This window comes from Lynx rufus, unplaced genomic scaffold (genome assembly GCF_022079265.1).
Source record: "Lynx rufus isolate CCGP_SWC_20201006 ecotype Redwood Valley unplaced genomic scaffold, mLynRuf1.p SCAF_7, whole genome shotgun sequence".
Classification (NCBI taxonomy): domain Eukaryota; kingdom Metazoa; phylum Chordata; class Mammalia; order Carnivora; family Felidae; genus Lynx; species Lynx rufus.
This window is the reverse complement of record NW_025814889.1, coordinates 17,206,029-17,227,578: the sequence shown is the minus strand read 5'-3', so window position 1 is coordinate 17,227,578 and position 21,550 is coordinate 17,206,029. Positions and strand designations below refer to the sequence as shown.

The 21,550-nt window shown below is 40.5% G+C and overlaps 1 protein-coding gene and 1 pseudogene across 2 annotated transcripts in view; both read left to right on the top strand.

Annotated features, from left to right (window-relative positions):
* NSUN6 (NOP2/Sun RNA methyltransferase 6) overlaps positions 1-21,550 on the top strand; it is a 61,283-nt gene that overhangs the window by 7,509 nt on the left and 32,224 nt on the right. Inside the window, exons 1-4 of one of the 2 annotated variants that reach the window (XM_047064998.1) lie at positions 7,411-7,615; positions 10,038-10,147; positions 11,973-12,126; positions 20,757-20,838. In XM_047064998.1, coding sequence (XP_046920954.1) covers positions 11,975-12,126; positions 20,757-20,838 — 234 coding nt within the window. In that variant the 5' untranslated portion in view covers positions 7,411-7,615; positions 10,038-10,147; positions 11,973-11,974. Of the gene's footprint in view, positions 1-7,410; positions 7,616-10,037; positions 10,148-11,972; positions 12,127-20,756; positions 20,839-21,550 lie in introns of those variants that run through there. The other variant, XM_047064997.1, reaches the window with a different exon arrangement.
* On the top strand, positions 998-2,176 carry LOC124501063 (60S ribosomal protein L23a-like; annotated as a pseudogene).

The following is a 21,550-nucleotide window of genomic DNA, read 5'->3' as shown; positions in this document are numbered from 1 at the left end:
GATTCACATACCTACCTTTCACTTCTAAAAGGAGCAAATCCATTCTTTTTTTTTTTTTTTTTTCTTTCAACGTTTTTATTTATTTTTGGGAGAGAGAGAGACAGAGCATGAACGGGGGAGGGGCAGAGAGAGAGGGAGACACAGAATCGGAAACAGGCTCCAGGCTCCGAGCCATCAGCCCAGAGCCCGACACGGGGCTCGAACTCACGGACCGCGAGATCGTGACCTGGCTGAAGTCGGACGCTTAACCGACTGCGCCACCCAGGCGCCCCTCTTTTTTGTTTTTAAAATTCATTATCACTATTATTACCTTATGAGTTTCCACTATGAAAAATGAGGAAGTTCTTAAATTTTATCCCCTAAAACCTCCACCAGCCAGTTTTTATTTACTGTGTTCTTTAGCATTGTAGAGGTTTATAACATTGTTATTCTAGAAGCACAATTCAAATGGATGCAGTGCTTACTTTTAATTCTAATAGTTCATTTCTGAGTTGTCTTGATTGCTCTCTTGGTTAGCAAGTATAGTCCTTTATCAGGTGTGCAGCCCGTCTGCTTCCCGTCTCCAAAATAAGTATTCTCCTCTCCAAAGTATTTACTTTCTTGCTTGAGAATTGCCTGTTGCCTTTATATTTAAACAATAGGTTGACTGATAGTGGTTTCAGGTCCCATGTTATTTCCCTTAACACTTTGTAGACATTGCTTTTACAGCGTCAGGGCGTCAAGTGTTGTTGTGAAGAAATCAGAGGCCGGGGCGCCTGGGTGGCTCAGTTGGATAAGCCTCTGACTTCAGCTCTGGTCATGATCTTGAGCTTTGTGGGTTTGAGCCCTACATTGGGTCTGTGCTGACAGCTGGGAGCCTGGAGCCTGCTTCAGATTCTGTGTCTCCCTCTCCCTCTGCCCCTCCCTTGTTCACACTCTGTCTCTCTCTCAAAAATAAACATTAAAAAAAAAAATTCAGAGGCCAAAAAAAATCCTGTCTCCCAGCCCCCCCACAAGAGTAGTTTTTACTTGGAGATCTATGAATTCATCATTGAACTTTAGAAACTGGGCTGGGATATAGCTTGATTTTCACTATTCTCTCTTGCTCTTTAGTCAAACAGTATAACTTTTTAGTTACAAGTCCACCAGTAGTTCTGTGGATATTTTTGTTGTACTTTTCTGTATTCTCTATTATAAGGACCCTAGGACTCTGTAGGTTGGATCTCCAGTGCAGGTATTCCTGTGTTGGGGCACCCCAAGACAACCAACCCTCAGGTGCTGTGATTGACAAGAATGAGTCAGGATTCAGCATGTTGTAGTGTTCCGGGGGACGACTGATTACACAAAAGGATACAAAAGCAAATCTAGAAGGGAAAGGTGCATGGGGCAAAGTCTGGAAGAAGTCAGGCACAAGCTTCCAAGAGTCTTCTCCCCGATGGACTTATTAGAACATGCTTAATTCCTCTAGCAACAAATTGTGACACGAGTAAAATAGTTGCCCAGGAGGGCAGCTCGTTAGAGACTAGACCCAGTGGCCAAGGTTTTTATTGGGCGCTGGTCATGTGATCACCCTCTGCCCAGCATGTACCAAAATTTCAGGCTCCCAAAAGGAAAACAGGTGTTCAGAATAAAGCACATTGCTTATACAAACAGTTTAGGAATGCCCTATCACGAAGATGGAGCCGAAGGTGAAGAAGGAAGCCCCTGCTCCTCCCAAAGCTGAAGCCAAAGGAAGGGCTTTGAAGGCGAAGAAAGCAGTGCTGAAAGGCGTCCACAGTCATAAAAAAAAAAAAAAAGAAGATCCGCACGTCATTTACCTTCCGATGGCCCAAGACACCGCATCTCCGAAGGCAGCCCAAATATCCTCGAAAGAGCGCCCCCAGGAGGAACAAGCTTGACCGCTATGCCATCATCAAGTTTCCCCTAACTGCCAAGTCAGCCATGAAGAAAATAGAAGACAACAACACTCTTGTGTTTATTGTGGATGTCAAGGCCAACAAGCACCAGATCAAACAGGCTGTAAAGAAGTTCTATGACATTGACATTGTCAAGGTCAACACTCTGATCAGGCCCAATGGAGAAAAGAAAGCATATGTTCCATTGGCTCCTGACTATGATGCTTTGGATGTTGCCAACAAAATTGGGATCATCTAAACTGAGTCCAGCTGGCTAAATCTAAATATAAATTTTTTCAACAACAAAAACAAACAGTTTAGTAGGGAAGGTTTGAAATCAGTGTTGGGAACTGTTTCTCACAGTCTTTTCCAGATGCCAACCAAGGGCGGACCTTGCAAGCAGGCCTTTCTAAAAATAGCCGTCTGAAGCCTGTTGTGTTCTTATTTCAGAGGCTTTATTATTTTATTTCCCAGTTCTCTATTTTCTGTTTTTTTTGAAACCCTCTCTTATCTCGGTTACACAACAGAAGTTAAGAACATTGCGTTAACGGATTGAAAGTATTTATTTTGAGAGTGCTAGTGCACGAGCAGGGGAGGGGCACAGACAGGGAGACAGAGGATCCCAAGCAGGCTCCATGCTATCAGCACAGAGCCCGACGCAGGGCTCCAACTCACAAACCGTGAGATCATGACCTGAGCCAAAATCGAGAGTTGGACACTTAACTAAGCCACCCAAGTGCCCCACTATTTTCTGTTTTTTATCTTGTTTTTCTTATATACCATTTTTGAATTATTCCTTTTACTTATTTTTAAAAGTACAAAGACGTATTTGGAGTTTTTTTCCTTGGGTTTTTGTTTGTGTTTTGGTGTTGTAATACTGTTTAGACTACTACCTATGTATAGGTCCCATGTTGAATGAATCTTTTCTGTTTATTATTCATTGAGTAGAAACAGTTACATTCACGTAGCTTCATCTCCTTTGTAGTTTGCTCAAAAATGTTATAGAATACTCTGGTTTCTCTTCAGATCGCATAAAAGTGTTATAGAATGGGGTAAAATGTGTCCCTAGACGACTAAACAGATGTGTTTTCTGGAAATGCTTTCACCAAGTTTTCCCTAGCAGCAAATTTCTAGTCCTGGTGACTGGAGCCGATAAAGGTTGAGGCTTTCTGTGAAGACTTCTAGCTCACAGCTTTTTTTGTACAGGGCTTTAAATTGTGTTTCTGCCTCGTTAACTCTGGCGAGGAGCATTGCTCTTGGTTGCTCTTCCCCTTCCCTTAGCTTCTTCCAGGAAGTTTATCCAGATTTCTCCGGGAAACACAGACACGTGCTTGCCAGGGTTGACAGTCCTGTTCCTCTTTCAGCTTTATATGTTGTGAATGGGGTACTGACAAGACCTCAGATCGTCTTTTCTCCACCTGGACCCCCCTGTCCTGGTTCTGAGTAGTAAATACTTGATTAGGCCTCCAGGAGCCTTTCCTTTTCATACCCTGTTGAGGAACTAGGTTTGATCCACATTTCCCTTTGTCAGGCAATTATTCCTCCTCATTGGGAATATAGCTAGCTGTTCCTTAGTTTTATTATAAGCGGCATGTCCTTCTCGGATTGATTTGTTTTTCTCCATTTCTGCAGACTTCAGAAACAGAAATACACACACTTACTCTTTTCCTACTCTTTTACAAGATGCTCAATATCATACAGTTACTGAAAATACCAAAACAGGGGCGCCTGGGTGGCTCAGTCGGTTAAGCCTCAGACTTTGGCTCAGCTCGTGATCCTGCGGTCCATGGATTCGAGCCCCACATTGGGCTCTGCTGTCGACACAGAGCCTGCTTCAGATCCTCTGTCCTCTCTTTCTTCCCCTCCTCTGCTTGTGTGCATGTGCTCGCTCTCTCTCTCTTTCTCTCTCTCTCAAAAATAAGCATTTAAAATTAAAAAAGCAAAACATAGAGGTTAAACTTTGTTTGTAGATAGTGAACAATTTTAAAAGTAATTTCTCACCATAAATTCAGTTTCCCGCAGGTTACTTAACAGGATACTTAACATGATACTTAATACTGATGAAGTATATTTTAATGTTGGGAAGATTTTATCATTCGCAACATAATGAAATTGAACATAAGGTGGTGATGCTGCATTTGATGGTATCCATGTCAACTTTAGTGAAAAACCTAGAAGAAAATTGAATGCCAGCCTTCACTTGATATAAGAGTGTTTTTAGGGGCACCTGGGTAGCTCGGTTGGTTGAGCGTCCAATTCTTGATTGCGGCTCACATCAGGATCTCACGGTTTCTGGGATCAAGCCCCACATAGGGCTCTGCACTGACAGCAAGGAGCTTGCTTGGGATTCTCTGTCTCCCCCTCTCTCTGCCCGTTCTTCTCTCTCTCACTCTCTCTTTTTCAAAATAAATAAATAAACTTATTTTTAAAAAAGTGTTTTAACATCCTGTCCCAAACAGCATTTTCTAAAGACTGCATTTAGATTAGTAGAATTTTTGAGGTTAATATTCAGTTCATAATTTTTAAGAAGCTCTCCATTTTTTTAATAGTGTACCTCCCTTTTTGACAAAAATCTCAACAAAATATTTTTTAGCGGTTGTGAAAATTTTTTCTTTCCTTCACAACTGAATAACTAATCCAGTAGCATAAATCTCTGGAGATCCAAAGGAGGCCAGATTTGCCTCTCTCAGCCTGCGTGATTTCTATCTTTCTTATCTTGCTAGTATCAGCACTTTAATATTTCAATTACTATTTATATGAAATAATATGGTACATGCAATAGAATACTCCAGCAATTGCACAAACATTTATGATGAAAACAGATGGCAACCCTGCTGAAAAATACTTGTTGGAATGCAGTAATATGTAACATCTTAAAATTATATTCATTATCTCCTGTTTGGTGTAGAGTTGCTAATATGTGCAATTAAAAAATGCCAAATAAATAAGTTTATGTTTTCATTTATGTTTTAGTGGGACATTCTCATAATCTCAGTTTTTAGTTCATAGACCCCTCATTTTTAAAGCCATTTTAATATTTTTTTCTTAATCAGAGTACCTTCATTCTATTTTCCCTTTTATTTGTATGACTGTGCTATCAGAAAATCCACTTCAATGGTGTTGGTTTACTCCTTTATTTGTAAACATTGCAATAAAAAGTCACGCTTTTGGCAGGTTTTATGGCCCTGCATCAACTTTGACATGTCCTTTTATCTTTCCTGCCTAAAACTCTCCCCTTCAGGAAAGCTGAATTACACTTGCATACTTGTTTTTGTACAGTTAGTCCTAGTGTTGAGGGATCTCCAAGACCACTCCCTGGTTTGATGACTCTCTAGTATGACTCCTAGGATTCAGCATTATTTGTGACTATGATTTATTGCAGTGAAGTCATCTGAAGCAGAATCAGTGAAAGGAGGGGGCACGTGGGAAAAAGTACAGGGTAACCCAGTTGAAAGCTTTACAGAATTCTCTTCCAGTGGAGTCACACAGGAAACAGTTCCCTCAGCAACAGGTTTGACAACATGAGATGTTACCAGCCAGAGAAATTTGTGAGAGGCTCAGTGACCAGGATTCTTATTCGGGGGTGATCATGTAGGCACTCCCTGCCTGGTACATGCCCAGAAGGAAATTCTGGTCCCCCAGAAGAAAAGTCAGTGTTGGCCATCAACCTTATTATTTATACAGACAATTTAAGCATAGTGAGCTATTCTTGTCAGGTAACTGTGAGTACCCGCCTGAAATCTAAGTTCCCAGATGCCAGCCAAGGACCAACCTTATAGCCATGCCTTACCAAGGAAGGCTAGCTATTCAGGCTTGCTACGTTAACTCTATTTTTTTCTTTGTTTCAAGTTTTAATTTAAATTCTAGTTAACATATAATATGATATTGGTTTCTGGAGTAGAATTTAGTAATTCATCACTTAGGTATAGCACCCAGTGCTCATCACAAGTTACCCATCATCCATTTAGCCCATCCCCACTGTCCTCTCCTCCAGCAGTCCTCAGTTTCTCCTTTATAGTTAAGACTGTCTTAAGGTTTGCTTCCCTCTCTCTCTTTTTTTTCTTTCCTTCCCCTGTGTTCATCTGTTTGGTTTCTTAAATTCCACATGTGAGTGAAGTCATATGGTATTTGTCTTTCTCTGGTTGAACTTATTTTGTTTAGCGTAATACACTCTGGCTCCATCCATGTCGATGCAAGTGGCAGGATTTCATAATTTTTTCCATAGTCTTTCCTTCTGTCCTCTCCGTGAAGTGGTTATCCCCATAAAATATTGTGATTCACACTACAAGTTTCCATGCCACAAGACATTTTTTGAATTGGTGCTATGTGGAGGACCCAAGGTTTTACAAAGATGAATGAAACGTAGTTGTTTCATTTAAAAACAGAAAACTTTGGTGTGAGACAGACCATTAAGAGTGAAGGTGTACATGAAGTGCCATCAGAGCACAGAATAGGAATGACTGAGTAAAAGAAAATTGGTAAAGGTTTTCTGCAAGTGGATGTTATTTCATTGGAGACTTGAAAGTGAGCAGGCAGTAGGCTGATGAGGTAAGATGGGGGAAGGGTATGCAAGGCGGAGAGAAAGAAGTATGGGGGTGTGAAAATGTAAGGTGGCTCATGACAAAAGTGATCAGGTTTGTCTATTCAGTTGCTTTTGCAGAGAGGTTGGTGAAAGATGAGGTTGAAAAAGTTAGGGGAGGCTGGCTGTCAAATGTAAAAAGATAATTTCAACTAAGGAATATTTAGGTTTTTTTTGTTTTTGTTTTTGTTTTTTTCTTTTTGCGCAGAACATAGGAGCTAAAGAATATTAGTGGTGCATAAAGTTGTTTTTCAAACTGCATGCAGATCACGATCCATTAGTAGGTTGTAAAATCAATATAATGTCTTTTTAGTATTTTATAAAAGAAATGGGATATTATTTTGTAACGTATCCTAGTGCATTGCACACAGTGAAGATGTTTCATGAAACATTTGATAGATACACGCGCACCTACATACGTGTACTGGGTTGTGATAATAAGTGCATTTGTAACATTGGGTTACAGTCCAAAAAGTTTGAAAAAATTTTTGAAAGCAGATGAATTGCAAGACTGTAAACAAACCATTTCAGAGTGTTGTATTTCCAACGATATGGTGACCTAGATAACCTGAAAATGTTTCTGCTACACACAACCTAGGAATACTAAGTAAAAAATAGGCCAGAAGATGCACACCTGGGTGGTTGAGAATGTGAGTGAGATATTCAGGGATTAGAATGAAGAGTAACTGAAAACAAAGCATGTGAGCTCATATTTAGGGTTGGGGGATGTGGGAGGGGAGGTAGGTAGTTGGTCTCCTAAACCTAGGGCCTTTTTCTTTTGTTGGTGTGTCTGGTGTCTGTGTGTGTGTGTGTGTGTGTGTGTGTGTGTGTGTGTGTGTGTGTTTGTGTTAGAGCACAAGCAGGGGAGAGGGAAAGAGGGAATCTTAAGCCGGCTCCACACCTGGCACGGAGCCCCACGTGGGGCTTGATCCCATGACCTTGGGATCTTGAGACAAAATCAAGAGTCAGATGCTCAGCCAACCGAGCCACCCAGGCTCCCCTAGGGCCTTTCATTTTAATAAGAGGCTATTAACCCTAGGAGCTGAGAAGTATCCAGCAGTCAGTGCAAGGCAATAATCAGGAGTTGATCTCTCTTGTCTTAGGATCTGGGTTGAAGAAGACAAATCTGAGAATGTGGAACTATGGTTCATACCTCATAAAGGTTTGGAATTCAAATTCATACTACCCAAGTGGTCTTGAAACCTGCAGTCTGGGAAATTAACATAAAAATTTGATCCCAAGCCAGTTCATGAGGTGCTTGGCAAAAGCCAGGCAAAACCACTCTTGAGTGACACACATTCAGTGCTGGCCACACACATTTCTCATGGTTGAATGCTATATACTAAGATTCAAACCTCCATAAGTGAGAACAGCATATACAGCAAATTGAAGGATCCTATTTCCCCCTGAACTTTAGCAGAGTAGAGCTCTCTGGTAGAAACTTAAAAAAAATTTTTTTTAATGTTTATTTATTATTGAGAGAAAGAGCGAGCATGATCATGGGAGGGGCAGACACAGAATCTGAAGCAAGCTCCAGGCTCTGAGCTGTCAGCACAGAGCCTGACGCAGGGCTCAAACTCACAAACTGCGAGATCATGACCTGAGCCAAAGTTGGATGCTTAACTGACTGAGCCACCCAGACGCCCCTCTGGTAGCAACTTTAAAATCAGAGTTCTTAGGGGTGTCTGGGTGGCTCAGTTGGTTGGGCATCCGACTTCGGCTCAGGTCATGATCTCACTGTTCACAGGTTAAAGCCCCATGTGGGGCTCTGTGCTGACAGCTCAGAGCCTGGAGCCTGCTTCAGGGTTCTGTGTCTCTCTCTCTTTCTGCCCTTCCCCTGCTCACGCTGTCTCTGTCTCTGTCTCTGTCTCTCTCAAAAATAAATAAATATTAAAAAAATAGATTTGGGGCTCCTGGGTGGCTGGTTATGCATCCAACTTTGACTCAGGGCATGATCTCGCAGTCCGTGAGTTTGAACCCCGCATCAGGGTCTGTGTTGACAGCTGAGAGCCTGGAGCCTGCTTCAGATTCTGCATCTCCCTCTCTCTCTGCCCCTCCCCTGCTTGTGCTCTGTCTCTCTTTGTCTCTCAAATGAATGTTAAAAAAAAGAAAAAAAAAAGAATAGAAATAATGGGGGAAAGACAATATTCAAAGTGTAATACTAAGAATTTTCCAGGATTTATGAAAGACATGTAAGAAGTACAATGAGTCTGAAGCCAAAAATAAAAATAATTCCATGTCTACTTCAGAATGAAACTGCAGAATGCCAAAGACATAAAGAAGATCTGAAAATAGTCGAGGGTGAAAAAGCCAGAAAGCTATTTCAGTAATTAAGTCAAGAGCTGATGTAGGTCCAGTGTTGGAGGATGGGTCCAGAAGACCTGTCGGAGAATTAGAGGTGGCATGATTTGGTAACGCAATATATGTCGAGTAAGGAGGTTTAGGAAAAAAGGGATTTAAAATAATGTTGAGACTTCCGGTTTGGTTATTGAGGCAGATGACACTCTGTTCAAGATTGGCAACAGAAGGATTGGAAGATTTGGGATGTGCTAAGGATGAAGGAGTGGATCAGAGAAAAGTAACATTGTTTAGGACTTGGTAAGCTTGAAGTGACTAGGGGACACCTACATACAGTTACCTGCAGGTGATGAGAAATACCAGTCCAGGGTCTAGAAAGGCCGAACATACGAGTACACAGGTCATTTTTGTAAGTGATTATTGAAGTACTGAGATTGCCAAGGGGTAGAATGCAAGGTGAGAAGAAATGCAGTATGTCTTGGAATGTGGGGAATAGACCTCTTCAAGACGTAGATCGAAAATGAACAGTGAGAATATAAGACAGGAGTGGAATAAAGCCGAGAAGCTTAGTGAGATTTGACCATCGGGAGATTATTGAAGGAAGACGGGACACACACAGTTATGCTGCAAGGAGTTTTGACAACACCTGTGAGATGTTGCCAACCAGGGTCGCTCATCAGAGACTCAGTGCTTACGATTTTTATTTGGGGCTGATCACCTAGGCACCCCCTGACTTTTGAAAAAGTCTTTTCTGTGTGTTAGAAGTGACCCCCAGGTGTTAGTTGTCTAAGGAGTGCATGGGAAGTGAGAAATTGGAAAACACTCAAAAAAGTTGGACAGTAAAGGAAGACTAAAAGACATCTTTGTTTTAAAATACAAACGGTTTACCATGCAGCAGTATACCATTTTAGAAATGTTTTATTGTCTGTTTAGGGTCTTTTTTAGTCTTTGAAGACAGGGACTTTATTTTTCTTCCCTCCTAATGCTGTTATGAAAACAGCAATGCTCATTAAATGAGTAAGCAGTTTTTGGTGCCACTTTATTGCCTTCCACCAGATGGACATCTTTCTATTTTTTTCTTTTCTCAAGTGTGTCCCACCCGCTCTCTAAACTACTTTCTCTGTATTCAGCTTTTTTTTTTTTTAGCTTGCTTTTTCTTAGTTATCCATTAGTGGGATTATCTTAGGACAGTCAAGACTAAAGAGGTTTAAGGGTTTAGATTGAGACATTAAAAAGTTTGGTTGGGGGTGTATTACTCTGTTAAATTGCTCATCTTACATCCCTAGGAGGAATATAAAAAAACAGCAGTGTGAAGCAGTTGTGGGAGCACAGTGTGGCAATGCAGTGTTAAGAGGAGCCCATGTCTACGTTCCCGGAATTGTGTCAGCTTCGAAATGTAAGTATAATGTTTAAGCGTCTCTGTAAAATAAAAGATTCTTTAAAATCCGTGTACATGATCAAATGGAAACTTTATTTAACTATCACTCAGATGCATTTCAAGTTTATCGGATATTTTCCAAGTTTTACGTTGGGGATAGCCAGCGAGAGATTTATCTGATACGGTCTAACAAATTTGGCATCCACGTAAGGTCTGCCAGTTTTTTCCTTTCCTTATAAGGGTATGTGAGATGATCTTCAGAGGACCGTTACTGATTAACAGAGTGTAAGATGTCAGTGAGATTTTATTTTGTATTCTTAAGTCCATTGCCCTCAGACTTCTGTTGTCACTGTGTGGGTAACCTTCAGTACCTGGAATTTTAATATTGGAGTAAAAGTCAATATTCTTAATTTACTCACTCAGTTGATGACCTGTTACATTATGCTTAGTAAGTTAGTCACTGTGGTTCAGTCCTAATTTATTGGGCTTGAAATCAAGAGACGGGTTTTGATCTCTTGGTAAGTTATTCAGTCTGTGGGCTTCAGTTATCTTGTCTGTGAAATAAATAACTTGACCTACATTAGTGTATGCTAAACTACTGCCCACTGGCCAAGTCTGGCCCATGTCTGCTTTTGCGTGGCTCACAACTGAAAGTGGTTTTTCCATTTTTAAAAGATTGTTTTAAAACGCAGAATATGCCAGTAGACTTGATGTGGCTCACAAAGCCTCAACTGCTTACCACCCTTTACAGAAAAAGGTCACTGACCCCTGATCTGTGTGAACAGTTCTAGCTCTAGCTGATCTGCTACTCACTACTGTGGTCAAGTTAATGGGCTAGACAAATTTGTGGCAGGCTAGGTCTAAGAAGAAGTGGAATACAATTTCCCATTTTGAAAGACATCAGGATGTGTTACTGAAATTAATGAAATGACTATAAAAATCAGACTTAACCGTAGAAATAAATTCTGTACTCTGTAGTTTCAAGGTGTTGCGAGTATATACACATGTATATGTATGTGCGTGTATATGTGCACACATACATATATATACACACATGCACACACGTGTGTATATATATATATATATATATATATGAATGAATGTTTGTGCTTATCATTTATATCCCTGCTGTAACTGCTATAATAGGAAACCTGCAAAGAAATAACAGGGTTGTGGGATTTAGAAAAATTTCTTTAAGGGATTTTAGTATACTTTTTTGAGGAATCGTTTAAAAAAAAAAAGTGAAAATGGAGGGAAAGGAATGGGGATGTGGGGTGAGGGGAGGAGAAAGAGAGAGAGAGAGAGGTAGAGAGGGAGGGAGGGAGGGTCCCAAGTAGGCTCCGCTCTGTCGGCACATAGCCCAACGTGGGGCTAAAACTCATGAACCGTGAGATCATGACCTGAGACGAAATCAAGAGTCAGGCCCTCAACAGGTGCCCTGGATCTTTTTAAAGGAACCTTAGAACTTTGAGGATTGAGCCAAAGATACCAAAATTTAAATGAAATTTTTTAGGGAATGTTAGGTTTGGAGAAAATAATTCAAGTAGGAGATACCTTCCTTTTCTGCTTAGCTAAATTCTTCCAATTTAGATAGAATGTTTTGAAGACTTTTGTTTTTTTGTTTTCCTAGAAAAAAGTCTTCAGTTAGATTTATTGTTAGAGAACATTTAAAAGCAAAAAGCAGTATTTTCTGTAAGGGGTTATTTTGAGATAATGAGCCAGTTTAGACCTCCATACCCGCTCGTGATGCCCTTTCATGTCCCTAGTCCAGCTTAAAGAATGTTCACTATTCTCCTACCAAAACAGAGTTTAATTAGTATCATCTGGTTTTCTTCTTTCTTAGTTATGAAAGCTGGAGATGTTATTTCTGTATACTCTGATATTAAAGGCAAATGTAAGAAAGGAGCCAAAGAATTTGATGGAACGAAAGTATTTCTTGGCAATGGGATTTCTGAGCTAAGCCGCAAAGAAATCTTCAATGGGCTACCTGAACTGAAGTATGTCGTCAAGTTTTGTTTGGGGGAAATGTACATCCTTTCTGGTGATTCAAGGAAAATAAAAACAATGTCAAAAATAGATCTAGTTGCATTATAAAATTTTGTTGGTATAAATTCAACTGGAAAATAATCGTTGAGTGCGCATTTCCATGGTTTTTGAAAAATTGCTTTTAGGTGAAAGAGTAGGCGCTTAGATTAAAGGGCCCTGAGTAATCACATAGTCACATAGTCACACTGTAGTTGTCATTTTCAGTTTTCCTTGTGAATTTTATTGATTTAAAAATTGTTGCATCTTTGGGGAACAGTACTCATCTTGAAAAAGGATAAATTGTGACCTATCCAGAGCTTTTTAAACAATCTGACTTTGTGAAAGGAAAAGCTTATGATTTTAATAAAAATTAAAAAGCAAAAAATTTATATGAAAAGAAATTTTTACCAGAAAGCCACATGGCTGCTTGTGGTCAAGGATTAGTGTTTGGATTTACTCAAACCAAATTAAGATACAGTTATTGTTAAATCATCTCAGGTTGCTCCTGGCTCTAAACACATCAAATCTGTGGGCAGTCCAGAGTCTGCTTTTGCTTCACGTTTCGGCCCAAACTGTTTAAGGAGTTCTGTGGACGGCTCCATTACCCCACCGCTGACAGCTGATGTAGAGGTACTGAAAGCTGTGCGTTTATCTGCGGAGAACTGGACCATGTCCCTGACTCCTGGAACAGTTTTCATGTTGCAGTGATTTGGGTTTATGATTGAAATTACTTCTTCAGAAGTAACAGATTATTGGATTAGCTAACTCTGGAAAGCAGGCACTTTCCAAATGGCCAAGAGCAAATATTTTATTCTTAGACGGCTTATGAATATGAAGATAAAGCATATGTATGTTGTGTTTTTCTTTGGGTCTGAAATAGGGAATCAGTGCTTTGACTGCCTCCTTCAGTTCTGTTGTTAGTACATGCCTCATCCTCTTTGTGTGTGTGTGTGTGTGTGTGTGTGTGTGTGTGTGTGTGTGTGACTGGCTTCATTTGTTTTTTCCTGAAGAATAATTGACATACAATATTGTATTTCAGGTATACAGCACAGTGATTCAGTATTTATATGCATTAGAAAATGGTCACCACAATAAGGTGTTACCATCTGTGGTCATGCAGAGTTGTAACAATATTATTGACTATCTTTCCTATGGCATACCTTACATCCCATGTTTTATTGATAACTATTTTATTTTTAAAATTTCCTTCAGGTTTATTTATTTATTTTTGAGAGAGAGTGAGTACAAGCGAGGGAGGGGCAGAGAGAGAGAGATCAGGAGACACAGAACCCGAAGCAGGTTCCAGGCTCTGAGCTGTCAGCTCAGAGCCCGACATGGGGCTGGAACCCACAAACCATGAGCTAATGACCTGAGCCAAGGTCAGACCCTTAACCAACTGGGCTACCCAGGCACCACTTTTGATAACTTATTTAATCTTATTTGTAACTTATTTAACCCCCATAACTTAATCCTGGTAACTGATTTATAACTGGAAAATTAATCCTTTTCACCTATTTTGTTCATTACTGTCACCCCCTTGCCTGTTGTACCCATCAGTTCTCTGTATCTATGATTCTGTTTCTATTTTGTTTCGTTCTTTCATTTGTTTTTTAGATCCCACATACAGTGAAATCATAACAGTATTTGTCTTTATCTGACTTACTTCGCTTAGCATAGTACACTTGAGGGCCATCCATGTTGTCATGAACGGCAAGATTTCATTCTTTTTTGTGACTAATATTCCTGTGTGTATATGTATATATACCACATTTTCTTAATCCATTCATCTATCAGTGGGCACTTTTCTTCTTGTGATTGATTTCTAGTTTCTCACAGCTGATTTCTACTTTCATACTGCTGTGTAGGAAGAGAAGCTTGATGTAATTTCAGTCTTGTTAAATGTTAAATTTATTGAGATTTGTTTTGTGGCCTAACGTGGTGTATCTAGGAAAATGTTACATGTACACTTGAGAAAAATGTGTAGTCTGCTGTTTGGGGATGGAATATCCTGTATGTATCAAGTCGATCTGGTTTGATGTGTTCTTAACAGCTGTTATTGGATTATTTTCTGTCTGGATGATCTATCCATTGATGTATGTGTGGTGTTAAAGTCCCCTATTATTACTGTTATTAATGATTCTCTTTATGATTATTTAATGTGCTTCTTTGTCTCGTTACAGCCTTTTTGTTTTAAAGTCTTTTTTGTTTCATATAAGTGTTGCTACCCCAGCTTTCTTTTAGTTTTCATTTGCATGGAATATTTTTTTGTAGCCTTTTACTTTCAGTCTGTATTTGTCTTTGGGTCTGAAGTGAATCTCTTGTAGTTAGCATATAGATGGGTCTTGTTTTTTAGCCATTCACTCATGCTATGTGTTTGAAAAAAAATTTTTTTAGTTTATTTATTTTGAGAGACAGTGCGAGTGGGGGAGGGGCACAGAGAGAGGGAGAGAGAGAATCTCAAGTAGCCTCCCCAGCACTGTCAGCGCAGAGCCCGACATGGGGCTAGAACTCATGAAACTGCGAGATCATGATCTGAGCTGAAACCAAGAGGATGCTTAACCGACTGAGCTACCCAGGCGCCCCCACTCATTGCTTAGATCATTTATATGGTACTTATTGCCATTTTGTTACTTGTTTTCTGATTGTAATTCTTTGTTCTTCTCTTGGGACTTGATGATTTTAATATTATGCCTGGATTACTTCCTCTTTTTTTTGTGTGTACCTATTCTAGGTTTTCAGTTTGTGGTAACCATGAGATTCATACATAATCTATGTATATAACAGTGTATTTTAAGTTGGTGATTGCTTAATTATGAACACATTCCAAAATCACTACATTCCCCACCCCCACCAAGCAGCATTTTATGTTTATGCCATCATATTTTACATCTTTTTATCCTATGTATTTTTTATCTAAATTATTATAGGTATAGGTGATTTTACACTCTTGTCTTTTAACCTTCAGACTAGTTTTATAAGTGGTTGATCCACTACCTTTACTATATATTTTCCTTTACCAATGAGATTTTTTTTTCTTTCATATATCTTTATTTCTAATTATGGCCTTTTCCTTTTTGCTTAAAGAAGTCCCTTTAATATTATAAATTTAATTTAGTGGTGATGATCTCCTTTAGCTTTTGCTTCTCTGATAAACTCTTATCTCCCCATCGATTGTAAATGATACCCTTTCTGGGTAGAGTATTCTTGATTGTAAGCACTTTGAAAATATTGTGGCACTCACTACCTTCTGGCTTGCAAAATTTGTGCTGAGAAATTGATAGCGTGATGTGCAGGGTAGGGGGTGGGTTCCCTTATATGTAACTAATGCTTTTTTTTTTCTTTGTTGCTTTTAAGATTCTGTCTTTATGTTTTTAATTTTTGACATTTTTAATTATAATGTATCTTGGTGGGGATATCTTTGGGTTCATCTTTTTTTGGATTCTTTGTTTTTCCTAGACCTGGATGTCTGTTTCCTTTGCCAAATTAGGGACACTTTCATCTACTATTTCTCAAATAAGTTTTCTGCCCCTTTCGCTCTCTCTTCATCTAGAGACCCCAAGAAGGGGAATGTTAGTGCACTGATGTTGGCTTACAGGTCCCTTAAACTATCCTTAACACTTGTAATTATTTTTTCATTTTTTTTTTTTCAGTTTGGGTAACTTTTACTACCCTGTTTTCCAGATCACTGCTCTGTTCTTCTATATCAGTAATCTGCTGTTTATTCCCTATAGTGTATTTTTATTTCTGTTATTCCTCACCTCTAATTGGAACTTTCTTATATTTTATTTTTGTTGAAATTCTCTCTGTGTTTATCCATTTTTCTTCTGAGTTTGATGAGCAGTTTGATGGCCATTACTTTGGACTTTCTCTTGGGTAGATTGTTTACCTCCGTTTAGTTTTTTTTTTCTTTTGTTTTATTTTTTTGTTTGGAACATATTCTTTGTCTCCCCGTTATGCCTAACTCTATGTTTATTTCCATGTATTCCATAGTTCATCTACATCTCCTGGTCGTAAAGGAGTGGCCTTATGTAAGAAATGACCTGTAGGGCCCAGAAGTGCGATTCCCTCGCGCCGACCACCAGACGCAGGTGCTTCAGGGGTGTTCCCTGGGTGGGCTATATGTGTCCTCCTCTTGCGGCAGCCCCTCAGTAGCTCCAGGTGCATTCTTCCCTCCCTTGCCTGGTTAGCTGGAGGCCCATCCCTGATGGCTGCAGGTGTGCTGGTGGGTGGACTTATCACCCTGTAGACTGCAAGGCCCTGCTGAGGGCTGGGGTCGTATGGGGTTCTCAGTGGGATGCACACCGTGGCTTCAGCGGTCTAGAGGGAAGTTTCAAAATGGTGCCTTTCATCCCAGCATCAGCAGGGCTGCCCCCAGTGTCTTACCCCCCAGGGCGAGTCCCCTCCATCCCCTTCAGCAGTTGTTCCAAGATTAGTAAGTAGGTCTACTTCTATGGTGCATGTGCTTTTTGATCTGGCTCTGATCTTTTTTGTTCTTTTTGATGTGGTTTTTTAATCTGATCTGAAACCATTTGTACTGGTTTCTGGGTTGAGTCTGTGTGGAAGGCTTTTTTGAGTGGGTTTTCCTTTCCCTGTGGTTCTGTAATTTTCCTGGACCTACTCCCTGTTGGTTTTTAAAGCCAGCTGTTTTGGAAGCTCATCTCTCCATGCAGGATTCAAGGGTTGGGTTGCCTGATGTGGAGCTTCGATCTCTCCTCAGGGAGATAAGATTCCTTTGAGGTCCCTTCTGACCATGGAATGTTGTTCCTGGGGTGTGGCTTTTTCCTTATCAGGAATGTATCTCTGCCATTTCTACCCATCTTGGTGCTGTCTCTTGTTGTGGGGGCTCTGTTCATCCAATCTCTAAGTCCCCTTCAGAATGAATTATGCCATATGTAGCTGCACATTTGTTGTGTCTGTGGGGGGAGGTGAGCTCAGGATTTTTTATTCTGCCATCTCGAACCTTCTTCCACTCTTATTCAGAACTACTACACTGACAGACTTTTCTGAGTAATGTTTTTTGGTAGGAGTAGCAGGCAGCCATCTTTCAGAAAACTCTTTTGTAAACTCAACTTTTAAACTCCGCATCCAGTTACGCTGTTAGGATTTCTTTCTCTGCCTATGTGAGGAAAAGCATGCTTCCATAACCAAGGAACACTGTGCATACACCATGTTTCTTGTGGAATTTTAGAACTATGTCAACTAGTAGCACTTTGTTATTCGGTTGGTAAGTTTGCACCCTTTGGCTTCTTGAATTGTAGCAGAGTTGAGTCTTAGACTTCATAGAGATAGATTAATTTACTAACAGCCTGTTTTTCCTATGAGATCTGGTGCGTTGCATTATTATATGGAGACACACCTGACAAAAAAAGTTGTATTTTAAGTTAAATACTGTATGGATGAACGTACTTGTGCTGGTGGTCAGAAGGAGATACCCAAATTGCAGAACTTGAAACACTATGTGGGAACTGGATTAGAAAGGCAGGCCTATAAATGTCAATGTTTTGAGTATTTTTCAGAGGACTAGTGTCCTGGGAGTCACAAATTCATTTAAATTACAAAAGAGTGAGCAGGTGGGTCGTGGCATTCAAGGTGTTCCATAATGGATTCGGACTGTTGGCAGGGGTTGAGGTGTTAATCAAGGTCAGTATACTAGTTATACCAACAAATGACTGACTTTTGAATGTGAGGCTGTGACTTTTCAGAAGGTTCCTTTGTATTTTTTCTTGTCAGGGACAGCAACTGTGCAGGAAGTAGCTAGATTTGATCCCAGCTGGAGCAAGGACCAAAGACTGAACTGATTAACTAACTCTCATTAAAAGGAGAGATGCAGACACATCGAGGGAGGATAAAAGGGATGGGAAGGGGGAGAAAGGAGTTCATATTTACTGTATGACAAAGGATGTTAGAACTGAGTGGACATCATAGTCATCTCACTGCGATGGCCAGTCCATGAATAGCTACAGCAATTATTTCACTTCAAAGAGCAGTATAGACTTATCCTTCTGAGGCATAATAATAATTTGGTCTTTGGGTTCCTGGCACACAACTCCCCAAGTCCTTGGAATCTCCGTAGCGATGAGTGTCTTCTGTATGGTAATGAGAAGACTGGTAGCTGGGGGTCCCTAGGTAGCATCTAGATGGCACTAGCGAGAGGAACCAACCACGTGGTTAGAAGGTTGGAACTTTTAGCTCTACCCCTGGACATCCAGGGTGGGGAGAGGGCCTGGAGATTCACTTAATATCCAGCAGTCGGTGATTTAATCAATCGTGTCTGTGTAATGAAACCCCCATAAAAAATCCTAGATGGTGGGCTTCAGAGAGCTTCCAGGTTGGTAAACACATGGAGGTGCTGGGGGGAGGGGGGGGGTGGTGGTGATGCACGCGCCTCTCCCATACCTTCTGCGCATCCCTTTGATTTGGCCAATACTAACTTGAATCCTCCATGGTAAACTAGTAATACTAAGTGCTTTTTTGAGTTCTGTGAGTTCTAGCGAATATTCAAACCGGGGAGGGCACTGTGGAAACCCCCAAATTTATAGCCAATTGATCGGAAGTCCAGGCGGCACCTTGGGATGTGCAGCTGGCATCTGGAGTGAGACCAGTCTTGTTGGATTGAACCTTTGAGCCTATGCAGTCTCCCGATAATCCCAGGCAGTTAGAGTCAGAACTGAACTGAATTGCAGGACCCCCGGGTGGTTTGAGAGAAAACCTTGCACATTTGGTGGCAGGAGCGTTGTGAGTAAAATTAGCCCAACTACCTATGTCAGGCAGGGTGCAGATCATTGGAATGGATGCTTCTGCTCCAGGATTAGGTTCAGAAGCTGTGAGTTTGTTCTCGATGTCCATACTTAGATGCTATACGTGTACTCCTGCACCTGGGTTCAATCCTGTTCTCATCCTTGCCTTTATTATTAGATTGCGCTTTTTCTGTGCCCCTTAAATCCCTGGAACATGGTGTTGATTGGCTTTTTTTCTTCCTCTTTGTGGTGTGGCCTGATACGCCAGGCCATGTTTGGCATTCTCTAACTATTTGTGTACTTCCTCTTGCCTTTGATAGTCTCTGACAGCCTCTGTCAGATTGCGATGTTTGTCCTGATGAATCACCATCCACCATGTTCTCCTGGGCCCTTGCACTTCCTGCTCTGATCATTTCCCCTGCCCCTTATAAAATGGGACAGAGCTCATTGTAAGGATTGTGTCAGTACTGGGCAATTACTCTCTAAAGAGTTGAGAGGAGAGTTGTGTGGCATGTTTGTTGTTTCTTAGCATCGGCATGACTCTTAAGTATATATATATATATATATATATATATATATATATATATGTATATATATATTTTTTTTAATTTTTTTTTTAATTTTTTTTTAACATTTTTATTTATTTTTGGGACAGAGAGAGACAGAGCATGAACAGGGGAGGGGCAGAGAGAGAGGGAGACACAGAATCGGAAACAGGCTCCAGGGTCCGAGCCATCAGCCCAGAGCCCAACGCGGGGCTCGAACTCACGGACCGCGAGATCGTGACCTGGCTGAAGTCGGACGCTTAACCGACTGCACCACCCAGGCGCCCCTATTTTAATTTTTTTAATGTATATTATTTATTTGAGAGAGAGAGAGACAGAGTATGAGCAGGGGAGGGGCAGGGAGAGAGGGAGACACAGAATCTGAAGCAGGCTCCAGGCTCTGAGCTGTCAGCACAGAGCCCGATGCGGGGCTCGAACTCCCAGACTGTGAGATCATGACCTGAGCTGAAGTTGGAGGCCTAACCGACTGAGCCACCCAGGCGCCCCAAGTATATTTTTGTTTTTCATACAAGTACCTAGCATAGTGCCTTCCAAACTGAAGGATTCAGAAACTGTTGATTGCTGTTAACAGTGATCATGGATCTGTTACCAGAAAGATTAGAATAAATCAATAAATAAAGACTCAGATGTCAAAGAAAGACAAATGCCATATGATTTCACTCATGTGGAATTTAAGAAACAAAACAAGCAAACAAAGGGAAAGAGACAAACCAAAAACCAGGCTCCTGGTTAGATAGAGCACAAGCTGATGGTTATGAGAGGGGAGGTGGAGGTCGGTGGGGGGGGAGGGGGGGGGGATGAGTGAAATAAAGGGGATTAAGAGCACATTTATTCTCATGAACACTGAATAATGTATAGAATTGTTGAATCACTATATTGTATACCTGAAACTAATACAGCACTGTATACTGGAATTAAAAGGTAAAATAACAATACAACTATTGTATGTTAATGTAAATAACATTTTTAATTAAATAACTGTGTGTTGTTGTTTTTTTAAAGATTCAAGCCATTCTTTGCTTTTTTCAGTTTGTTCAAATCTCTGAAAAACTCCTTTGTGCCTAAATGAAAATTTTATGTAACTTTATCCTTTTTAGTTTTCCTGATGGCCTTCTACTGCAGGGAATGAGTCATAGACAATTCACAGGAATATCCTAAGGATTGTGGTGTTGAGTTAAAGAGGTTTTAAAAAGGCAGAACATCCTATATTTATTGGGCTGCTTGGGTATGTTCCCAGAAGTGGAGTTTGTATAGACTATGGACTTTATACAGACTAATGTCAGATTTTCTGCTTTTCAGAGGTATAGGCATAAGAATGACAGAACCGATATACCTCAGCCCCTCATTTGACAATGTACTGCCCAACTACTTATTTTTACAGGTAAGTATTTGTGAAAGCAAAATATTTATTAACGTTGAAACATAACTTCAGTGAGTTATTTCAAATACAGTGTGTTTTTTCTGTTACCATATTTTTTGTGGTTTATTTTTCTGATCTACCTTTTGTTAATGAGCAGTAAGAAAAAACTTTGTACGTACTCTCTTTTTCTCAATTGATTTTTTTTCCTAATGTTCATTTTTGCTAGAGAGCATAGGTGGGGGAGGGACAGAGAGAAGGGGGGACGGACAGAGGATCTGAAGCAGGTCCTATGCCGACAGTAGCGAGCTGATGCTGGGCTCGAACTCATGGACCATGAAATCATGACCAGAGCCGAAGTCGGGTGCTCAACCAATGAGCCACCCAGGTGCCCCTCAACTGAATTTTAAACTTTTTTTTAACCCTCTGTTGCCCAAAGGCGCTTTAACAGCTCATTATAATCATTATTTTCTTTCTTTTTTTTTTTTAATTTTTTTTTTTTCAACGCTTTTTATTTATTTTTGGGACAGAGAGAGACAGAGCATGAACGGGGGAGGGGCAGAGAGAGAGGGAGACACAGAATCGGAAACAGGCTCCAGGCTCCGAGCCATCAGCCCAGAGCCTGACGCGGGGCTCGAACTCACGGACCGCGAGATCGTGACCTGGCTGAAGTCGGACGCTTTACCGACTGCGCCACCCAGGCGCCCCTATAATCATTATTTTCCATCTCAAAATA